Genomic DNA, 16,241 nt, shown 5'->3' with positions numbered 1-16,241 from the left:
TACCTTGGTGCTATGTTAGTAGTCGGTATTGTGGAGTAGAAAAAATACAAGTCAATATGAAAAAATCTATATTTTGGTGGAACACTCAATTCCAATAATGTTCAGTTTACTGTAGATTCATTCTCCATTTAACCTTCTTTTTTCAGAATAGCATGTTTATTAACATGGGACAAATTTAATCCTGATCTTTTTCACAGACTCAAAGGCAAGCTGCAAGTCATTTAGCATCTGAACGGGATCGGAATTCAGGGTACTCTAATGTCTTTGTATCTTATTATACCCATATTCCGTCAAGGATGCATGGACGTAGATTAACCAACAATGCACATGTAGTGAAAAGTACATTACACACACTTTGATCGGAATGATGTCACAGGAAGTGACATCATAGGACCCTGATGTCTTCCCAGGACATGAGACAGAGCTTGCATAGAACAATATTGATACAAGGTATTGCTCCAGTGTGTCATGTGTCTATAATAGAGTGAGGCCCCCTGATTGATTTTTTGTTTTCTCAAGGGCACAAAGCTTTGGCGTGCGGCCGCTACAGTGGAGTTCCACGCCTCCACGTAGCACCTGTGCACCTGGCTTCCTCACCCCTCCCCCTTCCCTGAATGAGGCTGATGGCGGCGGCAGCTAGTGGACGCATTTCAGGAGCGTTTTGATGGTTCTGCTTGCTCTGTGCTCTGGCTCTCTAAGGCGGCAGCTTTACGGCCCTTGCTGTGGAATCGGCCTCGGTATTTGGAGCATTTGTTTGGCTGGCGGAAGGTGAGCTTTTTCTCTCACTCCTGACACCCGACTTCGTGAGTGTTGTAACGGCAGCTGGGAACTGGGAAGCTGCAAAAGCCACTGGAGTCAACGGTTCTCGGCTACGGCCTTGTCATCTTCGGAGCCCTGCTGCTGAGACACAGTGGGGAGAGTTGGAGATTACCACGGATGGCAGATGGACAGAGCGGATGAATGGACAACGGATTGAGTGTTCTTGCTGCTCTTGCTACTTAACGCTGATTTTCAAGTGTTAGGATCAGCAAAACTTCGAGAGTAAATCACCCTACACTTAACGAAAAAACGTTTTCTGTGACGAATTTTAGAGCTTCAAGCTGCAAAATTACAAAGGCGGTAAGTGAGGCTTCGAAGTGTACTTTTGAACTACAGTACCCAGAAATCCTGGCTTGTTTTTTTTAGTCAGGTGCCTTTAGACTGGAAGGGCGAGATTTTGATCGATACCTTATCACTATTGATCTAAAACCCCGGTCTGGTCGACTGAACCTTTATTGCCTGTCATTGAGGGAAGAAAGTGCATCTCTTACCAAGTTAGTTCACCCAATAAAGGACTCCGCCCAAAGGATCACAAACAACTTCTAGCTTTCAAAGATTTATTATAAAGTCAATATAAGTTGAAGATACAGGCATCTCAGAATGAGATTCACAAGATAAACAGGCCCAACTACATACATGTGCTCTCTGAAAGCCCTCAGACGAGCAACGGAAACTGCAAGAACCAATTCTAAAAATAAAAGGGCTATTAGCATAGACACGTATTGTGATCTCTCAGTCATTTACAGCCGGAGGGAAAATACAGGTTAGGCTGTCCCTACCCTGCTCTAGATGGTATCCCTACTTAACCAGGTCTCAACCTATCAAAAGGTGTCAGCAGTGAATGACCCCCAAGGGAAGTCACCCACCCTCAAGCTCTTGGTGAAAACCTATAGTTCTCCAGTCATGACCCCTCTCTGCCTACCCATCCGCTCTCTAAAGGGTCCTCAGGCATCTGCTCTAACTCCACCCAGGGGTGCTGTCCCTAATGCAAAAACATAACAACATTTGGGACGCCCCTCGTGAGACGCCCCTCACGTGGTGTAGCTTCTGGCTTTTTCCATGATGAAGCTTCGTGGTTAGAGTCGACCTTGCTTCTCAGACTCTTCTCCGGCCCGCTGATACCCCTTAATACATTCCGGAACCCTCCTCCATGTCTGGTCCGTCTCTAGAACAAACTTCTATTCATTCTATTATAATTGGATCTCCCCTTTCTCTTGCAGACAGACATTGGCAGCCAAAACCCCAATTCTCATAGACTTCCAACTAAGTTTGCAACATTCCTCGGCCCAGACCAGTATGTGTAAATCACTGTTTAAACAATTCAGGCCTACAGCATTTCTCATAATGATTATAGCATTCAACTTCTTCTTTAATTAATAGCATGTTAGTACTCCTAGTCTATTATTCGGTAAACACATCTATAAATCATGGCCTATTAACGTTATTACTAAACATTAGCGCAATCCATGTCGTGAAATGAACCACCTTCCCCCTCCCTTCTAGCTCTGGCCCTGAGGCCTACCACGTTCTACGTTTAACCGTATGCCATCTTACATTTAGCAGCTACACGACATGGATTCAGGAATAATCACGTCTAATAAAATCATATAGTTCCACACATTTCTGCATTAGCTCCACTTCTACTTAAATCTCTACATTAACTACACATGTCAGAATATAGATGTAGTTACTACCAGCACTCATGGCATTTCTCTTCATGACTTGTGCTTACTACGTGTAAGTGTGATGTATTTCTACATTTAGGTCAGTTTACGCTCTCTCAGTTCCCCCCTTTGATGACCTCTCGGGGTCATCATTAACATTTAAACTGCAGTGATTGCTAGCATAACTCGTTTCTGCGTCTCCAGAGCCCTCAGACTCCTGTACTGACTATCTTGTATGGCAGCCAATCTCTGCAGCTGTTCCTTCTGGACTCTCTCTGACCTTCTTGCTCGGTACCATTTGAATGCCCTCACCAATCCCCATAACACGATCCCACAGATCAATATTATGATGATAGGTTTTAGGATAGACCACACAAAGCTTTTGCCTAAGGGGGTGAGCCAACTTCCAGCTTCACTTATTCCATGGCCCACCTTTTCCCAGACATTCTCTCTACTCAGGTCTTCTATCTCCTTGTGAATATCAGTTATGTTCCTAATAACTTTCTCAAGGGGCTTTGAATTGTCTGGAATGTAAGTACAACATTCTTGGACCTTCAAAGCCTTACAGACTCCGCCCTCTTTTGCTAATAGGACATCTAATGCAAGACGGTTCTGGAGAACCATAGCCCTTATCGATTGCATCTCTCCTTCTACCAGCATTAAGGACTGGGCAGTGCTGGCAGACAACCTGTCTACGACTGTTGCTAGTCGTCTAATTTTTACATCATTAAGGATTAATCCCAAAATAGGGAACACAGCTCCAAAGACATCTCCAACCATTTCTACATCTCCTACATCTCTCCTTCCTCTCGATGATGCCTTGCCCTCGATGATCTCTAAGTCTTGGGCATGATATATTTTGGGGAAGATAATTGCCAAGTAACATGAGCCATACCAATTGTCAGGTAGCCTCACGTAGGCATTTCTTCCACATACAAAATATACATTTGGAATCACTTGCATTCCCTTCAGGAAGTCCTTGGTATAGTACTCTAAATTGAAAGCATGTTCACAGCTAACTTCTCCCACGTATACATTTTCATAATACGTTTTGGCTCTGTGAAGACATAACTTTCCTCTCTGCGTTTTATCCAAAGCTATCGGACCACTACTACCCTTTCTCTTGTGTGCTTTCTCTTCTTCGGTCCAATCTGTTTTCCATTGTCCTGATTTTTTCAAAATCTTTTGTCTCCTATTTCGATCATCCACCTGCCCTATGAACTTCTTCTCGACTTCTGACACCTTGCATGTCAGATTATTTCTACGGGCATGTGAAGTATCTAAGGTAATCCAAGGAATGAAAAACTTTGCCAACCTGTCTTCACTTTTCCAGTAGTCCCATTTATTCATTTGTTTATAATTTGGGACTTCTGGTAACACTGCATCATAATTGGAGAAATAGTATTCGAAACTATCTCTCCCATAAAATATACTAAGCAACAAGCTACATGTAATGCCATATGTCAGCGGGAGGTGATGATATCGAATGCCTTCATCTACAGACGCCGGCAACTGCATGCAAACATAGCAGTCCTTAACCTCCATGGCATCCACGTATTCATATAGAAGTTTAGCATAAGCGTTTGACCTAAAGTCACCTTGGGACTCATCTACATGTAACCTGCGGGCTTCTGCAGCTAATAACGCTTTTTCTCGAGTGTTTTCCCTTTTCTCCCCAGCAACGGTGGGGGTAAGCGTCTCTACAGATTTCACATCGGTTACCTTTGCCTCCTCATCACGTCCCTCTACATAGGAAACAGTTACCACTAAAGCTATTAATATTATCACTCCTACTATTAGTGTGCCTATTATACATTTAGCTCTGCGGTTCTGGGTGCCGGCTTCCATTTCGTCAGACAGTATGGCTCTCTTGTAACTCAGCACAAAGTTCTTTTCTTTTCGTTCCTTTACAGTCTCTTTTACTCTTCTTGCTCTTAGAACCACACAACTGGAAGCTGACAACCTTCTTCACAAAAGTCCTTTAATAGTTCAATATAGACAACCCTAGCCCTTCTCCATCAACTCAGGGAAAGTCCCTACGATTCTCTGCTTCCTGGGCGCGAGGTAATCTTCTTTTCTTCTCGCTTATTTACAAAGTCTTTTAAGCATCCACTATCAGGCGTTCGCCTGCAGCTTCAATAGCAAAGTTCAATATTTCCAAACGAAGATTGTGCTCTTCATGGGCTGTTATTTTTGTACCAAAATCGGGGAATTGCAATTCTGTGAGAAACATGTGCTTTAGCTTGCTGAGGCGGGGAGGTCGGGGGAGCATGAATGTCAGTGACCCTTCTTGTTCGACTCCGGGTACTAACAGTCTTATTTCCACTGTGACGATGGGCTCAGAACTGGACACTACCACCGCTCGGATCCTCCCTGTCTCCGGTTTCGAAGACATTTGTCGCCAGATATGTCCACTCAGGGGTGGAGTATCTTCTGTTAGGCACACGCACTCTTCTTGACCTCCTCAAGTCCGGTGCTTCAGCGCCCTGAGCACCTTCTTCCGGGTCTGAGTCTTCTGATATCGGAGGAAGGGTTCTCTCCGGAGTTGACCTCAGGCTAGAGCTCCTTCTTTGCGGCCAATCAGCTTCTCCACGTACCCTTCTACTCCTTCTTCTTCTGGTTTGTTCACGCTCTCTGTCAGACCTGTCAGTGTCTGACTCGTACTCCCAGCTACTTTCTCCTTCAGTAGCGTCGTCTGTCTCGCTGCTGTACTGACCGTCCTCAGCTTGGTCAGACTCGTTCCCTGCTTCCGCTGGCACCTCTACAGCTTGGCTAGCCCCCTCTATGGCTTCTCGGTCCGCAGCTGGACGTCTATCCGAGAGAGGAGCTGTTTCTTCCAGAGGTGCTGGAACCCTCCGCGTATGGGACGCGTGGATCCACTTGGGCAGGCCTCCCACTTTCACAGCCGTGTTCGTGATCAGGATGATCTGGAAAGGCCCACGCCAACGAACATCCAGGCAGCTTCTTCTCACGTGTTTTTTCACCAGGACCCAGTCCCCAGGCAACAGGTCATGACACGGGTCCTGGCACGATGGAACCTCGGCAGCCTGCACCTGAAGGGACACAGAATGAATGGCGTCAGACAGCCCCTTACAATAGTCCAGGATCATATCATCTGTGATATTTAACAGTGCAGTAGTTGGGACAGATGGCAACCTCATTGCTCTCCCCATTAACACCTCATGTGGTGACAGCCCCGTTCTTCTGTCTGGGGTACTACGGAGGCTCATAAGGACCAATGGCAAAGCGTCAGGCCAACTCAAGGAGGTTGATGAACACACTTTTGCGATTCTGGCCTTGATGGTGCCATTGATCTGCTCCACAATTCCTGAGGCTTCTGGTCGGTAACTGCAATGTAATTTTTGATCTATATTCAGAGCCGCACAAATCATTTTCACAAGCTCGCTGTTGAAATGCATTCCCCTATCTGATTCCAAAGAGGCCGGCACCCCGAAGCGCGGGATAAGCTCCCTAAGCAGTAACTTAGCTACTGTGAGGGTGTCGCACCTACGTGTAGGGTATGCCTCAACCCATCTGGAGAATACGCAAACAACCACCAGGACATAGCGGAGGCGGTTGCACCTTGGCATTTCAATAAAGTCTATCTGCATTCGATTGAATGGACCTCCTGACCTCCCTATGTGGCTCAGTGCAACTGGTGTCTTTTTCCCTACATTCAACTGCTGACACGTCACACAACGCTGGCACACTGCTTCAGCTGCTACTCTGAACTTAGGGTTGTACCAGGTCTGTCTAAACACTCTCAGCATAGCATCTCTTCCTACGTGGACAGGACCATGTATGTGTCTGGCCATTGGGCTCACCATCTCATTGGGCAACACTGCTCTGCCATCTGCTGAGACCCAGAAATGAGCCTCACCCACCACGCATCCTGCTTTTTGCCATGTTTCTTTTTCACAATCAGGAGCATTTTCTTGCATGTCTTTCAATTCGTCCCAAGTATCAACAGTTTCTAATATCATGGCTAATTCAGTCCTTACATTTATTCCACCCACTTCCACCTCTGTGAAAGAGTACCCTGTTTCCGCGCAATACCGCGCGACTTCGTCGGCATATCTATTGCCTTGTGACACGAAGTCCATATTTCTGGTATGTGCGGTGCACTTCACAACTGCGATACCTGCTGGACATTGCAACGCCTCTAACAACAGGCGCACAAACTCTCCATTGCGAATGGGAGAGCCTGAAGAGGTCATGAAACCTCTTTGAGACCACAACTGCCCGTAATCATGAACTACCCCGTAACCATATTGGCTGTCAGTGTATATGGTGACTCGAATTTGATTGCTTGCCAGGCAGGCACGCGTCAGGGCAATAATCTCGGCCACCTGAGCGGAGTGTACTCCTTCCAGGCATCCAGCTTCCACAACTCCAGTAATTGTACAAACAGCGTAAGCTGCTCTCAACTGCCCAACTTCGTCTCTTACACATGAGCCATCGACAAAGAAAATTTCATCTGGGTCAGTCAGTGGCTCATCTACGATGTCGGGTCTTGGTTTGGTGCATAGTTCAGTCACATCGAGGCAGTCATGGTCTGTACATTCATCATCATCCTCAATATCGTTTGGAAGTGGCATCAAGGTAGCAGGATTTAAAACAGAGCATCTCCTGAGGGTCACGTTCTCTGCAGCAAGAATAACTTGCTCATAGCGCGTGAGCCTGCTGTTTGTCAGATGCTGTGTTTTGGTCCTGGTCATCAATAATTCAACAGAATGGGGCACATGCACCTCTAACGGATGCCCCATAACTATGTTTTCACACCTCTCAATGCTGACACCTGTTGCGGCAACGGATTTGAGACATCCGGGCAACGCTGCGGCTACTGGGTCTAAAGTAGCCGAGAAATAAGCGACTGGTCTACGGGCATTCCCATGAATTTGGACTAACACAGACAGTGCGCAACCCTCTCTCTCACAACAGTAGAGCAAGAATGGTTTATCGTAATCTGGCATTCCCAGAGCCGGAGCACGACACAAGTCCTCTCTCAGCTGTAGGAACGCCATCAAACAGTCTTTGTCCCATGGTACCGGATCACTCACCTCCTTGTGCGTCAGTTTTTGCAAGGGTTTTGCTTTCAGTGAAAATTTTGCAATCCACTGTCGGCAATATCCCACCATCCCTAGAAACATCCTGACTTCTCTCTGTGTTTTAGGCGCATTCATCTTCATGATGGACTCTATCCTGTCTGGTGACACTTTTCGTTTACCTTTCTCAATTCTGTGTCCCAAGTACTGCACCTCTGTCAGGCAGTACTGCAATTTTCCCGGGGACACCTTGTGCCCATTTTCAGCTAGGTGATTTAACAACGCAATAGAGTCTTCCCTGCAAGCTTCCTCTGTTTCTGACGCCACAAGAAGGTCGTCTATGTACTGGACCAGAACTGACCTCTGGGGCAGCACTAGACTTTCAAGATTTTTCTTCAGAAGCTGGTTAAAGATCGATGGGCTCTCCGTATACCCCTGAGGAATACGACACCATGTTAGGACGCGACCTTCCAGCTTAAATGCGAAAAGAAAATGGCTCTCTTCGTCCAAAGGGATCGAAAAGAAAGCCTGGCAAAGATCAATTACAGTGAACCATTCTGCTTGGAACGGTATCTGAAACAGTATCACTGATGGATTCGGTACCACTGGACAACATGAAACGACTATGTTATTAATCTTTCTGAGGTCCTGCACTATCCGGAATTTCCCATTTGGTTTCTGCAAACCCATAATCGGGGAGTTACATGGACTACCCACGATTTCCTTCAGTATTCCCTGCTTAATCATGGACTCAATCACGGGTTTTATGCCTGCAATCGTTTCTGGAGTCAATTTATATTGAGGTGTTCTTGGAAACTCAGCATGAGGTTTCACTACAATTTTCACTGGGTCCACCCCTTTCACCAACCCAATCTCTTCCCCAGTGAAATCCCACACTTCTGGAGCTACTGTCTCTCTCAGGTCCCAGGGGAGCTCATCTACTGTCAGAGTGGGATACAGCTCCACACATATTCTGGAATTTGCGACTTTAAAGTCAGCATCATCGTCATTAGTCAATACCTCCACTCCCTGTGGTGTGCAGTATATGGTGCAATTTAATTTGCACAAAAGGTCCCTTCCTAGCAGACATACAGGACTAGAATCGCAAACCACAAACTGGTGCTCATCACTGTACTTCCCTATTTTCACCTGCACGGGCTCAGTCAGTGGGCTGGTCATTCTCCTGTTAGCGACCCCCACTACTTGTATGGTCTCTCCAGACATGGGCAGGCCTGGAACTGCGGCTGATCTGATCGTGGATCGAGTGGCTCCTGTGTCCACTAGAAATGTCGTAGGGAACCCCGCCACTTCGGCCTCAACATAGGGTCCCCTCTGGTCCACCTCTAAAGCTGCCCCGAGGGTGCAGTCATCCCTTTCCACTCTCTGTCCAGTTAGTGGGTCCACATAATAGCATTCCTCTCCTCCGACAAACAGGGGCATCTGTCTATATGTCTTACCCATAGTCCCTATTCTGGGCGCCTGCGGGAACTGGGCTCGGGGAGGAGGCCCCCCCCCTTTGAGCACCTTTCCCTGGTACTGTGTTACCCCTCTCGTAGGTGCACTCTGGGTCTCTTCCTCCTCTACCTCTTGTTCTCCTATCTCAACATTATAGGGACACTCGCGTTTCCAATGCCCCACCTCGTTACACTGGTGGCACCTAGTCGTTTTCTTTAAGGCAGCTATATCTATCCTGGGTCTAAAGGTGGAGTTCTCCTCATTGCCCTTGTTCTGACTATATTGTTTCCTTCCCCCAGTACCTGTTCCTGGTTGCTGTTGCTGCTGTCCCCCCTTCCCTGCTGCCTGCATCTGTACCACCATCAGTTTCTCCTTTAGTTTCTTAGCCTTGGAGTCTATTTCATCACAGCAATACCTGGCATATCTCAGTATTTCATCTAGGGGCTTATTTTGCCAACAAATCAAGTGTTGCTGGATCATCAAACTAATATCCGGTCTCAGGCCCAAGACGAACTTGGACACAAATTGCCCTATGTCCTTTGGATCCATTACATCCAGACCGCTATACTGTTTAAACGCCTTCAGCAATCTCTCATAGTATTCGTGGACTGTCTCTTTGGGTTCCTGTCTTGTTCGGTCTATTTTGACCCAATCTATGTCTTGCATTGGCACTTTATCTTTCAGCCAAGTCATTACTCTCTCGAATTTTGCCATTACAATCTCAGACGGCCCATTAGTCCTAGCATCTCTCTCTGGCTCAGTTATGGGCCACTCAGCGCTAACCTTGCATGCCGTCCACAAATCTCCGGGCACTACAATGTCAAACAACGTGTTCAGATCTATCCATAGGACCTTTGAGATTTTTACGAATCTCTCAACTTGCTTGTACCACTCCACTGGGTTTTCCCGCAATTTAGGGAAGGAGGTGGTAAAAGCGGCTAAATCTCCCCTACTCCACGGGACGTGGACGTAGGTCCCATTTGCAACTTCCCTCAAAGGGTATGCCTCTACTCCCTGCTGTCTTCCTGGTGTCATACCAAGTGTGCTTCTCCTGACGGTCCCTTTCTTGGACCACCTCTCTTCCCACTTATCTAGTGCCCTCCATGTCCTTATTCCAGTAATCAGTTCCCTTATGTGCGTCTTCAATCCGATGGTTCTCCTCTCATCTAGGTCTCGATCTGTGTAATGTAGCCTGTGGTTACCCTGTAATGCTTTGGTCCTTGACAGGTCCACCATATATTTGCCTGCTAGTTCCACTAATTTCTCATGAATTGCTCTCGCCTTTCGAGTTACGTCCTTTGCCATGAACAGAATTTCCTCCTGCTCATACATTTCCATTCTTTCTAAGGGCAGGGTACCATCTACCATGTCATCCAGATCTGACCTTAAGCTGGAGACATCGAGTCTTTTGGCTTTTATCTCCGCTCGCAATATCTCTTTCGAAGGAGGTTCACAGGTTTCTCTCCCATCCCAACTCCGGGCCCTACGTTTGGGTTCGGGAGAGTTAAGGAGTGCTCTCCCTTGCTCCCACCTCTCTAGGTCCCATGCTCTGCCATCCGATCTTGGAAGGTGATGGAATACGGGCCTGTTACCCCCAATCTTACTTTGTCCCTTCTCTCTCTCTTCTCTCTTTTCGCAGTATGCCTCTCTGCTATCCTCTCTCCGGTCTTCATTCTCTCTCGGTCTAGTATCACTCAGTATCTGATACGATCTTTCCTGGTTCCCCATATTCCCTGGGCTTCGCTCATGGCCGTCATCACAGGGACTATGGTGCGACCTCTCGCAACTCCCATTCTGTTCTCTGTTGCCGGGCACACAGTGAATACACTTAAAGCTGTCTCTATACTCTCGAGTCCTTCGGTCTCCTTCGTTATGTTGTGGGCGAGACACCCCCCCGTTTTCTGGGCCCCCGTTTTCTAGGCCTGATCTACCTCCACTCCGGGCCCAATGGGTGACTCCCCTACTCTCGTTCTCCCTCCCGTCCCACTCCGGGCTGCTCTCCTCAGCCCCGCAGTGAGTCCGGGCTCTGCTATCCTGACTTTCTCTTCCAGTTTCCGCAGCTATGATGCTCTTGTGAGCCTCAACTGCCTCATCCCACTTCTTCATGTACTCGTTTAGCTCTTGAAAGGATTTCCGTCCTGATCCCCTCATATCTTCTGGCCATCTATGGCCCCCTGGATCTCCTGCTGTGTGTACTGGGGTGCTCCACTCTTTTGGTATCGGCAACAGGCTTGGGGAGTTAATCGTATCGTTCCTCCTTGCCATCTCTGCTCTTTCTCTGTCCCCCCGTACCCGTTCTTCCCCTCTAGCTCTCTCTGGGTCATATATCGATACTATAGGACCTATGGTAACAGGTACCTGTAGTGCATCGGGTAATGCGTAGGACGTGGCACACTCCGTTTCTGGCGCCCTTTGCACCACAAACCTCCCGACTACCTGCTGTACTTGGCTAGGCTGGGACAGTTCTTTCTTTGCAGCGGGATCCCAATCGGAACTGGGAAGCGGCCCATGCTGTCCTGCATTGCCCCCCCCCTTTCTCACTATTCTCGACATCTCCCCCTGCTCGGTTATACGGGGGTGGCCTGTCTGTCAATAATCTGTTTATCAGGCTGTCCTCTGTCTCGCTCTCATCATCTTCTTCTAGGGGGCTTTTGTTCCCGGGCATTTCTAACACTGGATACAATTTATTTACTTCTATGTTATGCACTCTCCATCTTTTAGCATCCGCATCCCACTTTGCATCTTGTACTACCCTTACCGATCGTTTCACCCTTTCTTGTCGTCTGTTCATGTTCTTTTCATGCGCCGCCCTAATCCACGCATTAAGGGCTTCAAACTGGGTCGGTCTAGGCAAGGGTCTCGTTGCGGTCATAATTGCTTTTAATCTGTGTAACACCTCTAATCTGAACGTCCCGTACTTTGGGAACGTCAGTTCCTCATTTCCGTCCGTAATCTTACTCCACTCTGAGATCCACAGAATTGTGTGCAGCCCAACATTTGCCGCCATATAATAAGCCGGCGTACCCTCCGGCGGGGCTTCTTCCCCTTCATAAGATCTCCGCCTCTCTCTTTTAAACAGCGCTCTTAACCATTTAAAACACTTCATAATTATGCGCAAAATTTCCAGCTTGAATACTTTGTTTACTTCCTGATGACAATCCACCAATCCTAGCGCGGCTTCGCTAGCTGGCCTATCGCAGCGCGGTCTTTCACCGGCCGGCCAATCCCAGCGCGGCACTTTCTGACGTCACTAGTCTCCGCTTCGCAGCAGCACCCCTCCTTTCTCAGCTCTCTTCGCGGTCATGCACGCGTCCCATTCATACACCGAAAAATGACTACTTCCGACCAAGCGGTCACTTCCCTCGACTGTATGTCCACAGTCTATTTGTAATTGTCAACACAACTGACGAGATGTCTATCGTCTCTCTGATAGGTTCTTTACACACACAGTAACTTCCGACCAGCGTCCGTTACTCACACACTCACTCTTACGTTCCCCCTATCTGGTCCTTCGGGTGATCAATGGTACCTCATGACCCCCTTCACACTAGTTAACAATTACTCTGGGTGTCCGATACACCCGAACCACTTAAGCTCTCCTTGAGCTTAAGATTTCCACCGGTTGCGCGCGCTCACAACCTGTTCCACAGTCTCTCTACAGGCATTCAACTCCGCCAGACATTACAACATAGATACACCACAAAAACACCGCAATCTAGCACGCATGACCCTTTATACTCACTCTCGACCGATACTGCTGCTTTTTCTGTCTCACGTCATCCGGTCCTTCTTCGGCGGGCGGTTCTTCCGATCATCGGTCTCTAGGGGCCTTGGGGTAATCTAACCTGGCCTAGATCACCTTCCTCAAGAAGGCAACCATCCTCTATAGCTACCAACTGGAAGGGCGAGATTTTGATCGATACCTTATCACTATTGATCTAAAACCCCGGTCTGGTCGACTGAACCTTTATTGCCTGTCATTGAGGGAAGAAAGTGCATCTCTTACCAAGTTAGTTCACCCAATAAAGGACTCCGCCCAAAGGATCACAAACAACTTCTAGCTTTCAAAGATTTATTATAAAGTCAATATAAGTTGAAGATACAGGCATCTCAGAATGAGATTCACAAGATAAACAGGCCCAACTACATACATGTGCTCTCTGAAAGCCCTCAGACGAGCAACGGAAACTACAAGAACCAATTCTAAAAATAAAAGGGCTATTAGCATAGACACGTATTGTGATCTCTCAGTCATTTACAGCCGGAGGGAAAATACAGGTTAGGCTGTCCCTACCCTGCTCTAGATGGTATCCCTACTTAACCAGGTCTCAACCTATCAAAAGGTGTCAGCAGTGAATGACCCCCAAGGGAAGTCACCCACCCTCAAGCTCTTGGTGAAAACCTATAGTTCTCCAGTCATGACCCCTCTCTGCCTACCCATCCGCTCTCTAAAGGGTCCTCAGGCATCTGCTCTAACTCCACCCAGGGGTGCTGTCCCTAATGCAAAAACATAACAACATTTGGGACGCCCCTCGTGAGACGCCCCTCACGTGGTGTAGCTTCTGGCTTTTTCCATGATGAAGCTTCGTGGTTAGAGTCGACCTTGCTTCTCAGACTCTTCTCCGGCCCGCTGATACCCCTTAATACATTCCGGAACCCTCCTCCATGTCTGGTCCGTCTCTAGAACAAACTTCTATTCATTCTATTATAATTGGATCTCCCCTTTCTCTTGCAGACAGACATTGGCAGCCAAAACCCCAATTCTCATAGACTTCCAACTAAGTTTGCAACATTCCTCGGCCCAGACCAGTATGTGTAAATCACTGTTTAAACAATTCAGGCCTACAGCATTTCTCATAATGATTATAGCATTCAACTTCTTCTTTAATTAATAGCATGTTAGTACTCCTAGTCTATTATTCGGTAAACACATCTATAAATCATGGCCTATTAACGTTATTACTAAACATTAGCGCAATCCATGTCGTGAAATGAACCACCTTCCCCCTCCCTTCTAGCTCTGGCCCTGAGGCCTACCACGTTCTACGTTTAACCGTATGCCATCTTACATTTAGCAGCTACACGACATGGATTCAGGAATAATCACGTCTAATAAAATCATATAGTTCCACACATTTCTGCATTAGCTCCACTTCTACTTAAATCTCTACATTAACTACACATGTCAGAATATAGATGTAGTTACTACCAGCACTCATGGCATTTCTCTTCATGACTTGTGCTTACTACGTGTAAGTGTGATGTATTTCTACATTTAGGTCAGTTTACGCTCTCTCAGTTCCCCCCTTTGATGACCTCTCGGGGTCATCATTAACATTTAAACTGCAGTGATTGCTAGCATAACTCGTTTCTGCGTCTCCAGAGCCCTCAGACTCCTGTACTGACTATCTTGTATGGCAGCCAATCTCTGCAGCTGTTCCTTCTGGACTCTCTCTGACCTTCTTGCTCGGTACCATTTGAATGCCCTCACCAATCCCCATAACACGATCCCACAGATCAATATTATGATGATAGGTTTTAGGATAGACCACACAAAGCTTTTGCCTAAGGGGGTGAGCCAACTTCCAGCTTCACTTATTCCATGGCCCACCTTTTCCCAGACATTCTCTCTACTCAGGTCTTCTATCTCCTTGTGAATATCAGTTATGTTCCTAATAACTTTCTCAAGGGGCTTTGAATTGTCTGGAATGTAAGTACAACATTCTTGGACCTTCAAAGCCTTACAGACTCCGCCCTCTTTTGCTAATAGGACATCTAATGCAAGACGGTTCTGGAGAACCATAGCCCTTATCGATTGCATCTCTCCTTCTACCAGCATTAAGGACTGGGCAGTGCTGGCAGACAACCTGTCTACGACTGTTGCTAGTCGTCTAATTTTTACATCATTAAGGATTAATCCCAAAATAGGGAACACAGCTCCAAAGACATCTCCAACCATTTCTACATCTCCTACATCTCTCCTTCCTCTCGATGATGCCTTGCCCTCGATGATCTCTAAGTCTTGGGCATGATATATTTTGGGGAAGATAATTGCCAAGTAACATGAGCCATACCAATTGTCAGGTAGCCTCACGTAGGCATTTCTTCCACATACAAAATATACATTTGGAATCACTTGCATTCCCTTCAGGAAGTCCTTGGTATAGTACTCTAAATTGAAAGCATGTTCACAGCTAACTTCTCCCACGTATACATTTTCATAATACGTTTTGGCTCTGTGAAGACATAACTTTCCTCTCTGCGTTTTATCCAAAGCTATCGGACCACTACTACCCTTTCTCTTGTGTGCTTTCTCTTCTTCGGTCCAATCTGTTTTCCATTGTCCTGATTTTTTCAAAATCTTTTGTCTCCTATTTCGATCATCCACCTGCCCTATGAACTTCTTCTCGACTTCTGACACCTTGCATGTCAGATTATTTCTACGGGCATGTGAAGTATCTAAGGTAATCCAAGGAATGAAAAACTTTGCCAACCTGTCTTCACTTTTCCAGTAGTCCCATTTATTCATTTGTTTATAATTTGGGACTTCTGGTAACACTGCATCATAATTGGAGAAATAGTATTCGAAACTATCTCTCCCATAAAATATACTAAGCAACAAGCTACATGTAATGCCATATGTCAGCGGGAGGTGATGATATCGAATGCCTTCATCTACAGACGCCGGCAACTGCATGCAAACATAGCAGTCCTTAACCTCCATGGCATCCACGTATTCATATAGAAGTTTAGCATAAGCGTTTGACCTAAAGTCACCTTGGGACTCATCTACATGTAACCTGCGGGCTTCTGCAGCTAATAACGCTTTTTCTCGAGTGTTTTCCCTTTTCTCCCCAGCAACGGTGGGGGTAAGCGTCTCTACAGATTTCACATCGGTTACCTTTGCCTCCTCATCACGTCCCTCTACATAGGAAACAGTTACCACTAAAGCTATTAATATTATCACTCCTACTATTAGTGTGCCTATTATACATTTAGCTCTGCGGTTCTGGGTGCCGGCTTCCATTTCGTCAGACAGTATGGCTCTCTTGTAACTCAGCACAAAGTTCTTTTCTTTTCGTTCCTTTACAGTCTCTTTTACTCTTCTTGCTCTTAGAACCACACAACTGGAAGCTGACAACCTTCTTCACAAAAGTCCTTTAATAGTTCAATATAGACAACCCTAGCCCTTCTCCATCAACTCAGGGAAAGTCCCTACGATTCTCTGCTTCCTGGGCGCGAGGTAATCTTCTTTTCT

The 16,241-nt window shown here is 46.7% G+C and overlaps 2 protein-coding genes across 2 annotated transcripts; both read right to left on the bottom strand.

Annotated features, from left to right (window-relative positions):
* Positions 1 to 2,642: 2,642 nt before the first annotated feature.
* Positions 2,643 to 4,331, bottom strand: LOC147731131 (uncharacterized). The gene has a single exon (XM_086958685.1). The coding sequence runs from the start codon at positions 4,329 to 4,331 to the stop codon at positions 2,643 to 2,645; it is 1,689 nt and encodes a 562-aa protein (XP_086814811.1).
* A 9,990-nt stretch (positions 4,332 to 14,321) lies between these two features.
* LOC147731130 (uncharacterized) lies at positions 14,322 to 16,010 on the bottom strand. Its single transcript, XM_086958683.1, has one exon. It carries the CDS (start codon positions 16,008 to 16,010, stop codon positions 14,322 to 14,324), a length of 1,689 nt encoding a protein of 562 aa, XP_086814809.1.
* Between the last annotated feature and the right edge of the window lie 231 nt (positions 16,011 to 16,241).

The sequence above is a fragment of the Lissotriton vulgaris genome, chromosome 2_1 (genome assembly GCF_964263255.1).
Source record: "Lissotriton vulgaris chromosome 2_1, aLisVul1.2, whole genome shotgun sequence".
Lineage (NCBI taxonomy): Eukaryota > Metazoa > Chordata > Amphibia > Caudata > Salamandridae > Lissotriton > Lissotriton vulgaris.
The sequence above is the reverse complement of the archived record's forward strand: the minus strand, read 5'-3'. Positions and strand labels throughout refer to the sequence as shown.